Raw genomic sequence first — 12,344 nt, 5'->3', positions numbered from 1 at the left:
TTGTTGGTGGATAAATGTTGATCAAATAAGTTAGAAGTAAATGGCAGCTTTGTCTGGGTTCTCCTCCACCACCCACCCACATACTGTGCTGTATCTGCAGCTTACCTTGGGTGGTAGCTGTGAGCTTAATTACATCAATTATTTCTCCTTCTGCTCATGCTACAGTACAGTATGTCAACCTTTGACCCCTTAAAAGCTCCATCCTTTTATCACCACATACCTAAGCTGTGTTTATTGTGTCATACTGTACTTATTTATCAGGATGGTACAACAGCTACATGTGCTTATCAGCAATAATTTTCAATTATTGCAGTATAAATAAATGAAGACAATTTGACATACTAAATGCTGTATATAGTACTTGTGTGTACTAAGTACACGTAGGTTATAGTGCTTTGTTTTGAGTTTTGGCACCATGATGTCCATCTCTTATATTTTTGGATCACAGCTATACCTTCAATGTCAGAGGTTAATGCGGTCACATAATCATGAATCAGATTGAAAAAATTCCATCAAAACATTCATCAGCTATCATTACTGTGGTGATAAACAACTTAACCGCCAGCTGAAGTGCGGCGCCATTTGCGGTTTCACATCAAGTAAGCAACAGATCTTGACACCATCCCCATCCGCTGCCGGGGTGTTTGACAGATAATGACTGCCGTGTTTTTTGGATTCAGCAGCAAAAGGCGGCACTTGTTCTATTTTTGCGAAGCCTTTTTCTGTCGGTGGGGTAAACCACGCATGGGAGCACTGGTGTCGGCGTCTGAGATGGTCGGGTCACTGTTAATCAAACATGGGTTAATGGCGTGCGTCATACTTCCCCTCTTGATTTTCATTACGCTACCCAGAATGCCCCCTGCAGGTACACATCAGTATGTGGACAATGCATAAGTGTAGTCACCGTTCTGTCAGACAGAGTAAAGCAGGTAAATGGTGTTTATTTGTTGCATTGTTAATTGGGAAAAAGGTGCAGCTGGTTATTTGTGAGGTTTTAACCGTGAAAATGACAGAACGCTGAGTCACAGCCTCCGTTGACGACAACATTTAATCAGCTGCAGATGAAAAGGATTTTAATAAAGTGTATGGAAGATAAAAAGACGTACCCAGGAAATTAGTCCTTGAGTATTTAAAAAGGATCATGTAAACAAGTATCAGTTACTGTCATTATACAGTATAGGAGTTATCAGCTCAGTTGGTAAACAACAATAAGATAATGTACTGCAAATTAAACAGGAACAGCTTATTATGCTTTTATTAGTGGCCTCAGTTACAGCACATACATTCTCCTTCTAGTGTCCTGCAACATTTTAATAGGATCAGACACAAATCTAAGGTTTCTCCTATTTTGACTTCACTGAGGAAATGGAAGCTCAACGTTATTTGCTGCTGTTGATTTACTGTATGAGGTCTTTACTCTGTGAAGCGTTAAACAGCAGGTGATTTACTACAGCAGCTTCTTTTGTGGCCTGTGTGCAGGTGTAAGCAAGTCCTGTTTGAACGATCTCGTCTGTTAGATATTAATGACTCGCAGCCTTGTGACGTGTAATCACGGGACTTCAAACTCTTGGAAGATTTTGTAAAAGATTTTTATTTTGTTATCAAAAACACCAGAGTGACATTGACTTTGTATGGCTTTACATCTGTCTTCTTCTTCTTTTATTTATTTTTTATGCATTACTTTTAAGTATTTTAATATTCACATCATGCCAGTGTTGAGGCGTATTAACAGAGCAACAGAGCGGAAAAAAAGCATACATTGATTTTAATGGTTTAAATTAAAGGCACTGTTTTTTTTTGAAGTTTCTAAAATAAACAAACAACGAACACTCATAAACATCATTACCACTGGTTTCATCATTAGTAGCGTCATTCTCACAGACATTTGTTACATAAGATGACTGGTTACATCATCGGAGCACTGGGAGCGCTGGTGAAGTTTCTCGCTTCGTACTAGAGAGGCCTGTAGCGGGGCGGCTGCAGTAGGTCCCTCTTGCCATATGTGGCGGATCCCACGTTGGTCGGCGCGTAGACGGTGCCGATGGTGTTGCTGGACCGAACCAGGAAGTCTGCTAGCCTCTGGGTCACGCAGGTGGCTGTGTTGCACTTCCTTTTCTGTAAGTGGTGACTAAAAAAATAAAATTGGGTTAAGGGGTTTTGCTACTTGGTTTTGATCCAGTCCAGACTGATTTGTGCGAAGGCCCGTTACCTGTTTGTAGGAGGGAGCCCCCTCTGCGGCCGTGCAGCCACGAGGCCCAGGAACGGGTTGGAGGACAGCTCAGCCAACCAGTCCTCGCTCCCGGGGAGGGCGCTTTCCTGCTCGCTGGATGAGCGGGGACTGAAGTACCTGAATCACAGAGGAAGAAGGTTCAAATCGTTTCACACTGATAGCTGATATTACCCTCTTCAAAGCTGCAGCTGCTGTTCCCTGGAGTAAGGAGGACAATCTGACACTAACTGGAGCTGCCTCCACCTCCAGTTACTGTAGCCGTCAATAGTGTTACTCATGATTTCACTGATACTCAGCTGTTCCTGACTGCGGTGACGGCAATCACCGGCAATTCTAAAATCAGGAATCAAGTCAGAATTGTAGCAGCAATATCGATATTTACTCCCACCCATATCTCCTGCAGCTGCGTCTGTTGCTGGTAACTATACAAAAGCCCTGGAAAGCCCCACGGTCCTGTTTGCGACACGTCTCCTACCTGTGGCTTGGCGCGGCGGTGACACAGCGCAGCAGCGCAAGCAGCGTGACGAGCAGCACGGGGACCCGCAGGTGATGCATGGTGTGGAACGGTAAAGTTGGATTTGTGGCGCTGCAGCAGGAACCTGGGAATGCAACACATGCAAATGGCGTACAGTAGAATTGATGCACTGTGGTTTTTACTGAAGCCATAATGTAACGCAGCATCAATAAGTTCTTGATATTTGTCATTAAATATTGCTTTGAAGTCTAGTTGATGCTTAGAAAATTATTCTCAGTAGAATAAAGAAATGTAATGTATGTATGTTTATGTAATTACATAAATAATTTTCATTTTAATAGTTTTTCCTTATTAAGTAGTTAAAGCCTCACATTTACGTGCAGACAAATAACTTACATTTATTTGAACCTGATAAACAGAAATCAAAAATCAGAAATGCCCCTAAAACATGATTATACCAATCACAAAGAGACAAGATGCAGCGGCAGAGTACTTACTTTCTGTTGTGCTCGGCTGTAGTAGCAGATCCCAAGCTTTCACCGGAGCAGTCCGGGCTTTGTCAGACTGTCACACAAACCGACTGCAACAGTTATAGGCTCTCCGCTCAAACCACTTGTGACATCAGCTCTCTCCAAATATAGCCATGCATTTTCATCTACACAGATTCAGGACGGCGGGGAGGGGTGGGCTGGTTGTTTCAGGGAGACTAATAAAGAATTACATATGTCCTACCTGCACCTCCATGCTTTTAAAACCCATGCACGCACAGAGAAATGTAATAGAGACATGCAGACACTTTGCGCGTCACCACCCTCATCATCATCTTCGTCACTACTGCCATCAGCATCCAGGACCAGGACTGACCCGCCACAGACCCACACCAGGGACACTGTCAAAGTGAAAAGATGTCTTTCTATTGACTCTGAGACACGTCACCAGACTCTGGCCTCGGTGCCTCCCTCTGAGCTTCGGTGATGATGAATAATAAATGTTAAGATGAATTATCATTAATATTGGATGGTTTTGTGATGGGACACGTCGCAAACAAACGAGGCACTAATGAGGGAAGTGATGGTCAATGAAAAGTGAAACACAAGCATGCGACATGGAAAATCTGACCCGGGAAAACACAGAACAGCAGCAGTTGCATCACTTTGCCAAAGTTTGCTCAAAACTTATTAAACTTAATATGATGCAACTTTAAAGCGGCTATAATCAATACTGGATGAAATGAGTGTGTAATTGTGACTGAGCTCCCTTTATTTTGGGACCTTTCGGCTCATTGCTTCGGGTTTTCTGATCCACATCTTTTCTGTTCTGGTCAAAGTTAGCTACGAGCTGAGGAACATGAGGTCACAGTTACTGAGTAACAGCTGAAAGGGTTGATTAGTGGACTCACAACAGGTTGCCGAAGAACAACACAAAGAAATTTGTCTTCATGTGAACAGGGATCTAAATGATCCATGTTTAAATATTAATGCAACCAATCCATCAATTCATTGTACTGTGATGATATCTTTCCAGCTTTGACAAAAACACAAATGTGACATAACCAAATCTGCTTCTTTTCATTCAATAAATAATAATGGCTGGTTGATTAAATAGATTTTAATGCCTCCATATGCTGTAGATCTATTTCCATTGCTGCATAAGATCTGATCTAAACTCAGCAGAACTAAGCAAAAAATCACAGACCTGAAACACGCTCATAAAAACGCAACGATCAGACAAATGCACCGCACTCAGCCGAGGGCTGATCGGCGTTAGCATCACTTTCACAGCATCACGGCGGCGCGGGGTCCTCTGCGTCCACAGAGCTCAACCCAGCGTCTCCACGGGGCTGCTGGCTGCTGGGAAGTGCTGGTGGTTTTACCCACAGCTGTGAACAAAAAGAGAGGCAGCGGCGCCTTAATGGACACAAAAACCCCTGAACCCACTGGGGTCCAATAATCACCTCTGTGAGCTTCCCGTAAGCATCCTGAGGAGGTTCAAGTCACTGGATATTTGTCAGTGTGTGTAGGAACTGGACTTAGGACTTCATTTAATGACTCATTTGCATATTATGGATGATGACTGCATTACTGTTACAAACACTTCAGCTATTTCAGGCTGATAGTCCACAAATGCAGTGACTTGAGTGATTCATTCAGCCAGAACAAGTGAATGACTACAGTATTTGAAAATTCATTTGCAAACTCGTGCTGATCAAAACGACTTTTAAACATAATTAACACAATAAATATTTAACCAATCTATTTTATATGCGGGCTATATTTAGAAAGCTTACGACTAAAACAGGCACAAGACACAGGAGGAGAATGTGGGCAGCATGTGTAGGACTTCCAGTCTGTTCATGTAACATAGTCTTGGGAACCGTGGACTGGGACTCTCATCACAGTTTAGCTTGTAGTCTTACAAAAAGCCTGATGAAAATAGACACATACATACTACAGTCCAGTGAACGCCCACATTTTCACATTCAGGGCAGGACAATGTCAGACGAGCGAGCTCGGAGCGGCCCCATTAGTATTCCCTCCAGCAGTGGACACGAGAGGGAGCAGAAGTCACCGGGGAGCGATTAGCGGATAAGCAGCCGCTGCGACTGAAGATAATGAAGCCTCTGATGAGGTCTGCTGTTGAAACTTGCTCGGCTCGCGGACAGAGGAGCACCTACACAGGTTTCACTGACTCGTCCTGGTGAGCGATGCATCCGCATACACGAATAAACAGCCGGCGTCTCTGTCACCTACTGTACAGCAGCTGCACCGGGGGTCTTGTTAATTGATCGCATGGTACTGGACGAGTCCTTGGTCAACGGAGCTGCTGGATCGTTTCAGTGATTGCAGTGGTCATTTTAAGCCCTGATGTGTGTAGTTCTGTGGCCCTGTCATTCTAGTGTCCTTACTGAGCGCCCAGCTCATTATAATATTAAAAACCATTCGACTTCATCAGTTACACATAAATATTTTGATTCTCTTGAACATGGGTCATCAAGGATTTGCAGGTCAAATGAGCTTTGCTCAGAGGGCATAACGTGTCCGTTCTGTACCTGCAGCTTGTTTCACAGCGTGACATTCGGTTACTGTGTGCGACACAGGTCACGAGTCTGGAACACGGTGTGCTCCAAACACTGCACATTCCCCGGGACACGTGCTGTGGGCACACAGGTCAAAACGCTGACGAAACGGCAGCTGACGCCGCCTTTCGACCAGCGGCCTCTTTGCTGCGCGTCGATTCGCGGGACGGTCCGGCGTCCTCCATCTCTGCCTCTACTCCCTCGCTGGTCAGCTCAGCGGGGGGTTCTGGTGTGCTGTTTGTGGAGGCGGGCCCGCCGGCCTCAGCGGGGCCCTCCGTGGGCCGGGACGTGGCCTTAAGCTCCACGTCCTTTGCTACGTTTGGCTGCAGCGCCTCCGGTCCCTGCCGAGGTTTCCGAAACTGTCGTCTGAGGAGGAGGATGACAGCAATGAGGAAGAAGTACGACGAACCGCTGAGGCTGGTGATGAGTCCGAGGAAGATGATCCTGACGCAAAGCAAAAGGTGGACATGAGCATGAAAATACATTGACCCCTTTCCATTACCCTCAAATTGTCTGAGCACATCTAGATTCATCACATTTGTGTCCCACGTTTGAGGTTTACGCTACCTGTACATATCAGAGTCGTAAATACGGCATGCGCCTCTGCCTCCACACTTCTTCACCGACCATTTCAGGCACGTTAAATCAATCAGGGCTCCAAAATACATTGGCGCTGGAATCCCACCTGAAGACAAAGCATCATATGTGCCGTTGGACAGAGGAAATGCTTAGTAGCCCTATTAGAGATGTGGACTCACCCAGAGTTCTAGTTACTAAAGTCTGAATACCCAGCGCCAGGGATTTGAGCTCTGGTGAGATGCATCTGCATGACAAGAGGACATGTCACCAACACAGGTCACACTGTAGAAGCGACGCCTGAATCCTAATTGGCTTCATTTCCCTCTTGTGTAGACAAACCGTATGATGACCATGTAACCGGGCGTGGTTCCCAGAGAGTTGATGAAGGAGCTGAGAACGGACACGGCCATGTAGGAGGTGAAGCTGCGGCTGCAGTCCTTGGCGGGGGGACACTGGCCCAGCCTCAAGGATGCGTTGCTCAGTTCCGGGAAGGAACTGGACACGCAGCTGCAGTTGTGGAAGACCTGGAGAAGAAAGACGCAAGCTGCGTATCGGAAAAACAGGAAACGGGAATCGTCGTGACAACGGTGCGCCTACTGTGTTTTTGCCGTGTCCACTGGAGCTGAGGCACCCGGCCATACATGGAGAGATGTAGGTGATGCCGCTGTCGGAGCACACGGGGTCCCAGGCCTCTGCTGAACACGAGCAGTTGCTGTTACACCCCGAGAAGAGAGCTTCGCCGTGGGGCAGCACAGCTGGCGTCCTGTGCCGCAGAGCAAAGGGCATTTCAGCCCAGAGTGCCTGTATAACACAGACCGAGACCTCCCGCGGTCCAGCACTGACCCATTGTATGAGATGGTGAGGCCCGCCACGGGCACGTTGTCACACTTGGTTCCGAACTGCAGCAGCATGAGGAGGTACGCCGCCAAGGACGTGGCGAAGGAGAGCTGAGCCCCCGACACCACGCTCAGCTTATACCGCTTCATCAACAGACCCCCCAGGAAGATGCCCACCGCGAACGCCGGCAGGTTCAGCACGCCTAGAAGGAGACACAGCGTCACCATTGAGCCAGCGCTTCCCATCAGCTCCAAACGGATCAGTTTACCGATCAGGAAGTTGGCTCTGGAGGCCGACTGGCCAAACTGCTGTTCCATATATTTGGCTTTGAACGTGAACAGGCCAATGATGGCGTTGAACTTGAGGAGGCTGCCGCAAAGAAGCAAGAAGTAGGCCGGCGTTCCCAACAGGCGCTTCAGCGATGGAAGGAACCCTGGGGGGCAAAGAGTGGAGAACAAGTGGGAAAGAATGCTCCCAGCTCCCGCTGGAAGGTGACAAAGGTTAAATCTACGTTACCTTTTGCGATCTCCGTCAACGTGAGGCTGTGGCTGTTGATGGGGACGTCATCCGCCCCCTCCAGCGTCTCACCTGTGGCGGCTGGCCTGACTTCTTCCTGCCTGGGCAGCGAGCGTGGGAGGAACCAGAAGGGAACGCTGGACATTAGCAGGAGGGCAGAGGAGACCAGGAAACCCAACCACCAGGCCCCCACCCAGCGGGAATCACTGGGAGTGATGGTCACGCTGTCTGAACACAGGGTGAAGAGCTTTAGGGCGATGACGAAATTATTGTATCAAACCAACGCTTGGCGCTCACCCATGTCAACATATCCAACATCAACATACAGCTTGGCACAGTAGGAGCCCAGGAGGAAGCCAAACATGGGGCCCAGTAAACTGATGGTCTGGAGACAGGCTGCCGATCACAAGATCACAAAGCACTGCACATTAAGACCACCTCAGAGGAACAATGAAAAATGATTTAGTATAGTATACGCGCGTCCTACCGATGTAGAAGGGGGAGTTTTCAGCTTTAGCAAAGTCATCGATGTAGGAGATGCCCAGAGGCGTGACTGGGGTTTCTCCGATTCCCCGCAGAGCGTTCCCCATGAAAACGTAGAGCCACATGTTGGAACCGGGCTCTCTCGTACACACTGCACACACACACACACACACACACACACACACACACACACACACACACACACACACACACACACACACACACACACACACACACACACACACACTTACTGATGGTGTGTGATTTTAGCGTGTAACCTGTTTGTACAGTATCTAAAAAAAAGTTGGCATATGTTGATATTAGAAAACTTTTCCTTCCTAATAAAAACATAAAGCAAACACAGGGAAGGACTCCTTCATTGTACTTATATGACCCCGTTATGCAGACCATCTAAAAGCAGACGCACGAAGGGGCTGCTTTGTTGCCGTTGCATGATTTTACCGGGATGCGGCTTCACGTGTGCACATCACTGACTCGTAGGTGACTTCCATATTGCGTCGGAGCTTCTAAATAAAGCTTGTCTGAATGGATGAAAGGCATCAATATGTTGCTTTCTGTGCGAGCATAATATGTTATTTTGTGGGGGAAAAAAATAATTATGGCTCAACAATAGAAACATGGCATTTCAACAGGAAGTGGATTTCTGGGGGAACGGAACTGACTAAGACCAGGAAGGCTCCTCAAAATGCTGAGACCAATATACACCAAAGCTGGATGTGCTGCCTTACTGATGATCTGATCTTAATCCTGCATGTTTCAATGCATCGTCCATGTAAGAAATGCTGATGCTTTGAGCTGCTGGGTCAGGTCAGACTTAGGTCAATGCATTCCAGGGATAGTTGACATAAAGCCAGGGCAGTATTAGGATTGTAACTCCCTAGAAATTCATTGTTTTCCCTACAAGCAGTGTCAACTGTGCTCTTTACCTTTGCCTTACTTCTAATATTCATGCAGCACAAAAATGAATGTAGAAACTCATTCTTACCTTTGTGGTCCTCCACAGAAGGCTGTTTCTGATCCAGTGCTGGATCCAGTGTAGATCCACACGCAGCAATGCTCACGCTGTCATTGCGGAAAGCCTGAATGACTGTGTCATACGTGTATCTGTGAAAGCCAGAGGGGTTAAACTTGACATAAATAGGATCATATGGGGTTTTTCTTTTTGTAACTGCGGACGTTCACCGGCCCATCAGGAAGTGTGTCAGCCCAGTGAGAAGTGCCCCCACGGCCATGAGGACGCAGCCCGCGGCGATGAGTCTGGGCCGATGCAGCTTGGCCCCGAAATAGCTGACCACGGCCAAAAACAACAAGTTGCCTACCTCCAGGAAAACACAGTGGAGACGACGTAAGTCAACAGTATGGCCATTGGCCATTATGCCACAGCAGCCGATGAGCCGTTGGACAGTACCCATCTCGAAGCTGACGTCTACGAGGCCAACGTGTGTGCTGGAGAGGTCGAACCGCCTTTCGACCTGACTGAGGGAGCTCTTCATGTAGGAGCCGGCCAGGGCCTTGGAGAAATAGGCGAACGACAACGCCACGATGAACAGCTGGAAAACAAAAGATCCATTCTAGGCTTTTTGTGTTATTACACATTGATTTACACATGGACAGATCTGATACCTTGAGAGTAGAGAGTCCAGGCTGTTTGTTGGCCTCCTGGTCAGGAACACACAGAACCTGCTGACTGGTCATCTTCTGTCTGGTCTCTGCTGCCTCCTCCATCCTTTAAACAAAAGCCTCTACCTGCAAGACACACGTACAAAGGATAAATAAAAAACACATCAGGCTAAAGTCTGAATAAATGTATTTCAGCAGGAGACACCTTCATGATTCAAATAATTATTCTCTGTGTAATAGTAGGTAAAGGGCCGATGGGAATAGTTCAGATTCTTGTTGAGATTAGAGGAGGAGGATCAGTGGAGCACCTCTTTGTACAGTGACGGCAGCAGCTGATTAGGATGAAGACTAAAAACAGAAAAGAAGTCTTTCTAAAGTCTATTTTGAATCAAGTGAAAACAACTTAACTTACAGTTTGTATCAGTTGCTTTGACAGAGCCGTCCAATAAAACAACACATTCTCTTAACAGTTCACACACAGGTCTAAACAGTGTCTCCAATGTCATAATGACATGCTTTGTTTGCAAAAGGCAAAAAACACTGGAAATATGCAGCAAAAGCTAATTTTGCCTTCAAACAATACAACTTGCAACCAAGTACATGAACACGTCTAATCAGTCAAAACAAAGGTGACAGCAAAATACAAACCACTGATCTCAGTGTGAATCAGTGCTTCATTGATCGTCACTGGAGCCTGTTGCTATTTGTTGCCTTTATAATTTGTCAAATTTACCTTTTATGAAAAGAAATGGATCCAGATGAAGAAATGCTTTGATTTATTGAATTCATGACATTCATTTTTCAAACTGTGGCAGAAAACTGAAATATTGTAAATATTATTGAAAATACATTTAAATTAAAATACAGTCAAATCGGTTGAGACTCAGTCTCTGGTTTAGACCTCCTCCATCCAGGCTGGTAAAGACAAGCACAGACCTGGCATCTTGTTAAGGCCTAAAAGCTGATAGCAAATTAAAGATTCTTGTGTGAGTGTATGAGTATATTTATGAGTTCATACTGGTCTTACTGGTTTCTAATAGTTAGAAACAGTTGGCTTCTCTTTGGTTACCAAAGCTAAAACAATGAAATTTAGACTGTTTGAATGACGTCAGTGTTAACTGTTTTGCAAAAGGGAGGGGTCTGATGCACTGCTGGAATAGTAATGATAAGTTATGCAAAACAGGTCAAAGCGACTAATAAAAACTGTAAAGGACAAACTTCACCTTTTCCTGATGCATCAATGCAGGTCAGTGGACGTAGGGAGACGCCTTAAGCAATAGCAAAGGTGGTTTCTGCTCGGGCTCTGAGTTCATTCTATGGAAAACTGAAAGGAGGGTGACACCTGCCTTAGCATAGCTTCAGTAAATCCCTCCAGGTTTAGACTGGATAACCCCCCCCCCACACACACACACACAGCAGTATTCATTAGTCCAGCAGCACAAATGCAAATAGGTTTAATATACAGTAAGTACTGTATGTTGAAAAGTTGGTCAAGTGAATAAGTTTAATAAAGTACCTAGTGATTCCCAGGCCCTCGCTCCTCTCTCTTCTTCCTCTCTCCTGTCTGGGAGCAGAGCTGCTACTTGGAACCAGTCGAACAAAAGGCCTCGAACATTTCCATTCAGCACACATGCCAACTGGGGGTGGAGGTTGGGGGTTGGGGGGGGGGGGTGTTTGAGGGCTTACAGCAGAAAGGGAGACATTGAAGGAGGAGACAGATTAGTGGCAAACCAGGTGCTTTGGTTCTCACAAGGTAAAGAACCGCATCAGGCGCTTGTTGGTTAAAAGGTTAACTTTATTGTAACTGTCTGTGGAGACGGTTTAGTCAGTGTCAGCAATGTCAAAGCTGCCTTTCATGCATTAACTGATGCACATCTGCATGATCTGCTTCCTGAGGACAGTGAATATCTAGTGGAGCAGAGGCCTGTGGGGGTTCAGGGCGGCACAACCCGCCTCGGTCCCCTCAGTCAACAGCTTGGAGCAGCGACAGTGAAGGAAGTGAGTCCACTTTCTCTTTGGAAAAATGAACCTTGCACTGGAGGAAGCATCAGTACCTTTAGGGATGTATGATACATCATACAGTGTAAGTCTGTGCCTGGCGTTATTCTCTCCACATCAAAGCGCACATTTCTTTTCAAACACACTGTAGCAGTCGAGCTGGATAGTGGATATTTAGCAGTGCAGAGCACAGCCTGCTGGTGAAGCTCGGTGCTGCAGGATGTAATCAACACCAAGACAGTGAACAGATCACAATATAAAATTATTAGACTTTTATGCAGGCATCTAATCTTTCATCTAATTATTGGTATAATTCTTATCTCACCTTCTGTTCGTGTGCACACAAACTCGGTTTTATGTTTGATATAATTAAGTAATAAAAAGAGCATCATAAAAGCTAGTAGTTATTTTCATTCTCTGTCATGTGTCATAATGACATTGATAAAACATGCTGCAGACTAAAACACAGTTTAAGGTTGATCAGGTTATGTAACTGTCTGCAACCTTCA

At 46.0% G+C, this 12,344-nt stretch overlaps 2 protein-coding genes and 1 long non-coding RNA gene across 5 annotated transcripts; 1 reads left to right on the top strand and 2 right to left on the bottom strand.

Annotated features, from left to right (window-relative positions):
- Positions 1-1,575: 1,575 nt before the first annotated feature.
- On the bottom strand, positions 1,576-2,823 carry LOC114862987 (calcitonin gene-related peptide 1). Its single transcript, XM_029163784.3, has 3 exons — positions 2,706-2,823; positions 2,210-2,347; positions 1,576-2,128 (listed from the first exon to the last, which is right to left on the bottom strand). Exons 1-3 carry the CDS (start codon positions 2,783-2,785, stop codon positions 1,954-1,956), a joined length of 393 nt encoding a protein of 130 aa, XP_029019617.1. The 5' UTR covers positions 2,786-2,823; the 3' UTR covers positions 1,576-1,953.
- Positions 1,980-2,769, top strand: LOC129604630 (uncharacterized). 2 transcript variants are annotated; one of them, XR_008695679.1, is made up of 3 exons: positions 1,980-2,117; positions 2,201-2,367; positions 2,634-2,769. It is a non-coding gene; the product is annotated as an uncharacterized LOC129604630 (long non-coding RNA). The 2 variants fall into 2 exon arrangements; XR_008695680.1 differs by having other exon boundaries at positions 1,987-2,117; positions 2,220-2,367.
- Positions 2,824-4,720: 1,897 nt separating the features above from the next.
- slco1e1 (solute carrier organic anion transporter family, member 1E1) lies at positions 4,721-11,430 on the bottom strand. 2 transcript variants are annotated; one of them, XM_029163782.3, is made up of 16 exons: positions 11,354-11,430; positions 11,061-11,161; positions 9,841-9,963; positions 9,626-9,767; positions 9,400-9,532; positions 9,203-9,321; positions 8,201-8,347; positions 8,011-8,109; positions 7,714-7,941; positions 7,466-7,630; positions 7,204-7,399; positions 6,958-7,123; positions 6,700-6,884; positions 6,540-6,604; positions 6,349-6,466; positions 4,721-6,225 (listed from the first exon to the last, which is right to left on the bottom strand). In XM_029163782.3, the coding sequence occupies exons 3-16, from the start codon at positions 9,940-9,942 to the stop codon at positions 5,874-5,876; spliced, it is 2,217 nt and encodes a 738-aa protein (XP_029019615.1). In that variant the 5' UTR covers positions 9,943-9,963; positions 11,061-11,161; positions 11,354-11,430; the 3' UTR covers positions 4,721-5,873. The 2 variants fall into 2 exon arrangements, with proteins under 2 accessions (XP_029019615.1, XP_055367906.1); XM_055511931.1 differs by lacking the exons at positions 9,841-9,963; positions 11,061-11,161; positions 11,354-11,430 and having other exon boundaries at positions 9,400-9,536; positions 9,626-9,753.
- Positions 11,431-12,344: the final 914 nt, after the last annotated feature.

The sequence above is a fragment of the Betta splendens genome, chromosome 9 (assembly GCF_900634795.4).
Source record: "Betta splendens chromosome 9, fBetSpl5.4, whole genome shotgun sequence".
NCBI classification, from domain to species: domain Eukaryota; kingdom Metazoa; phylum Chordata; class Actinopteri; order Anabantiformes; family Osphronemidae; genus Betta; species Betta splendens.
Note: the sequence above shows the minus strand (reverse complement) of the source record. Positions and strands in the feature narration are given on the sequence as shown.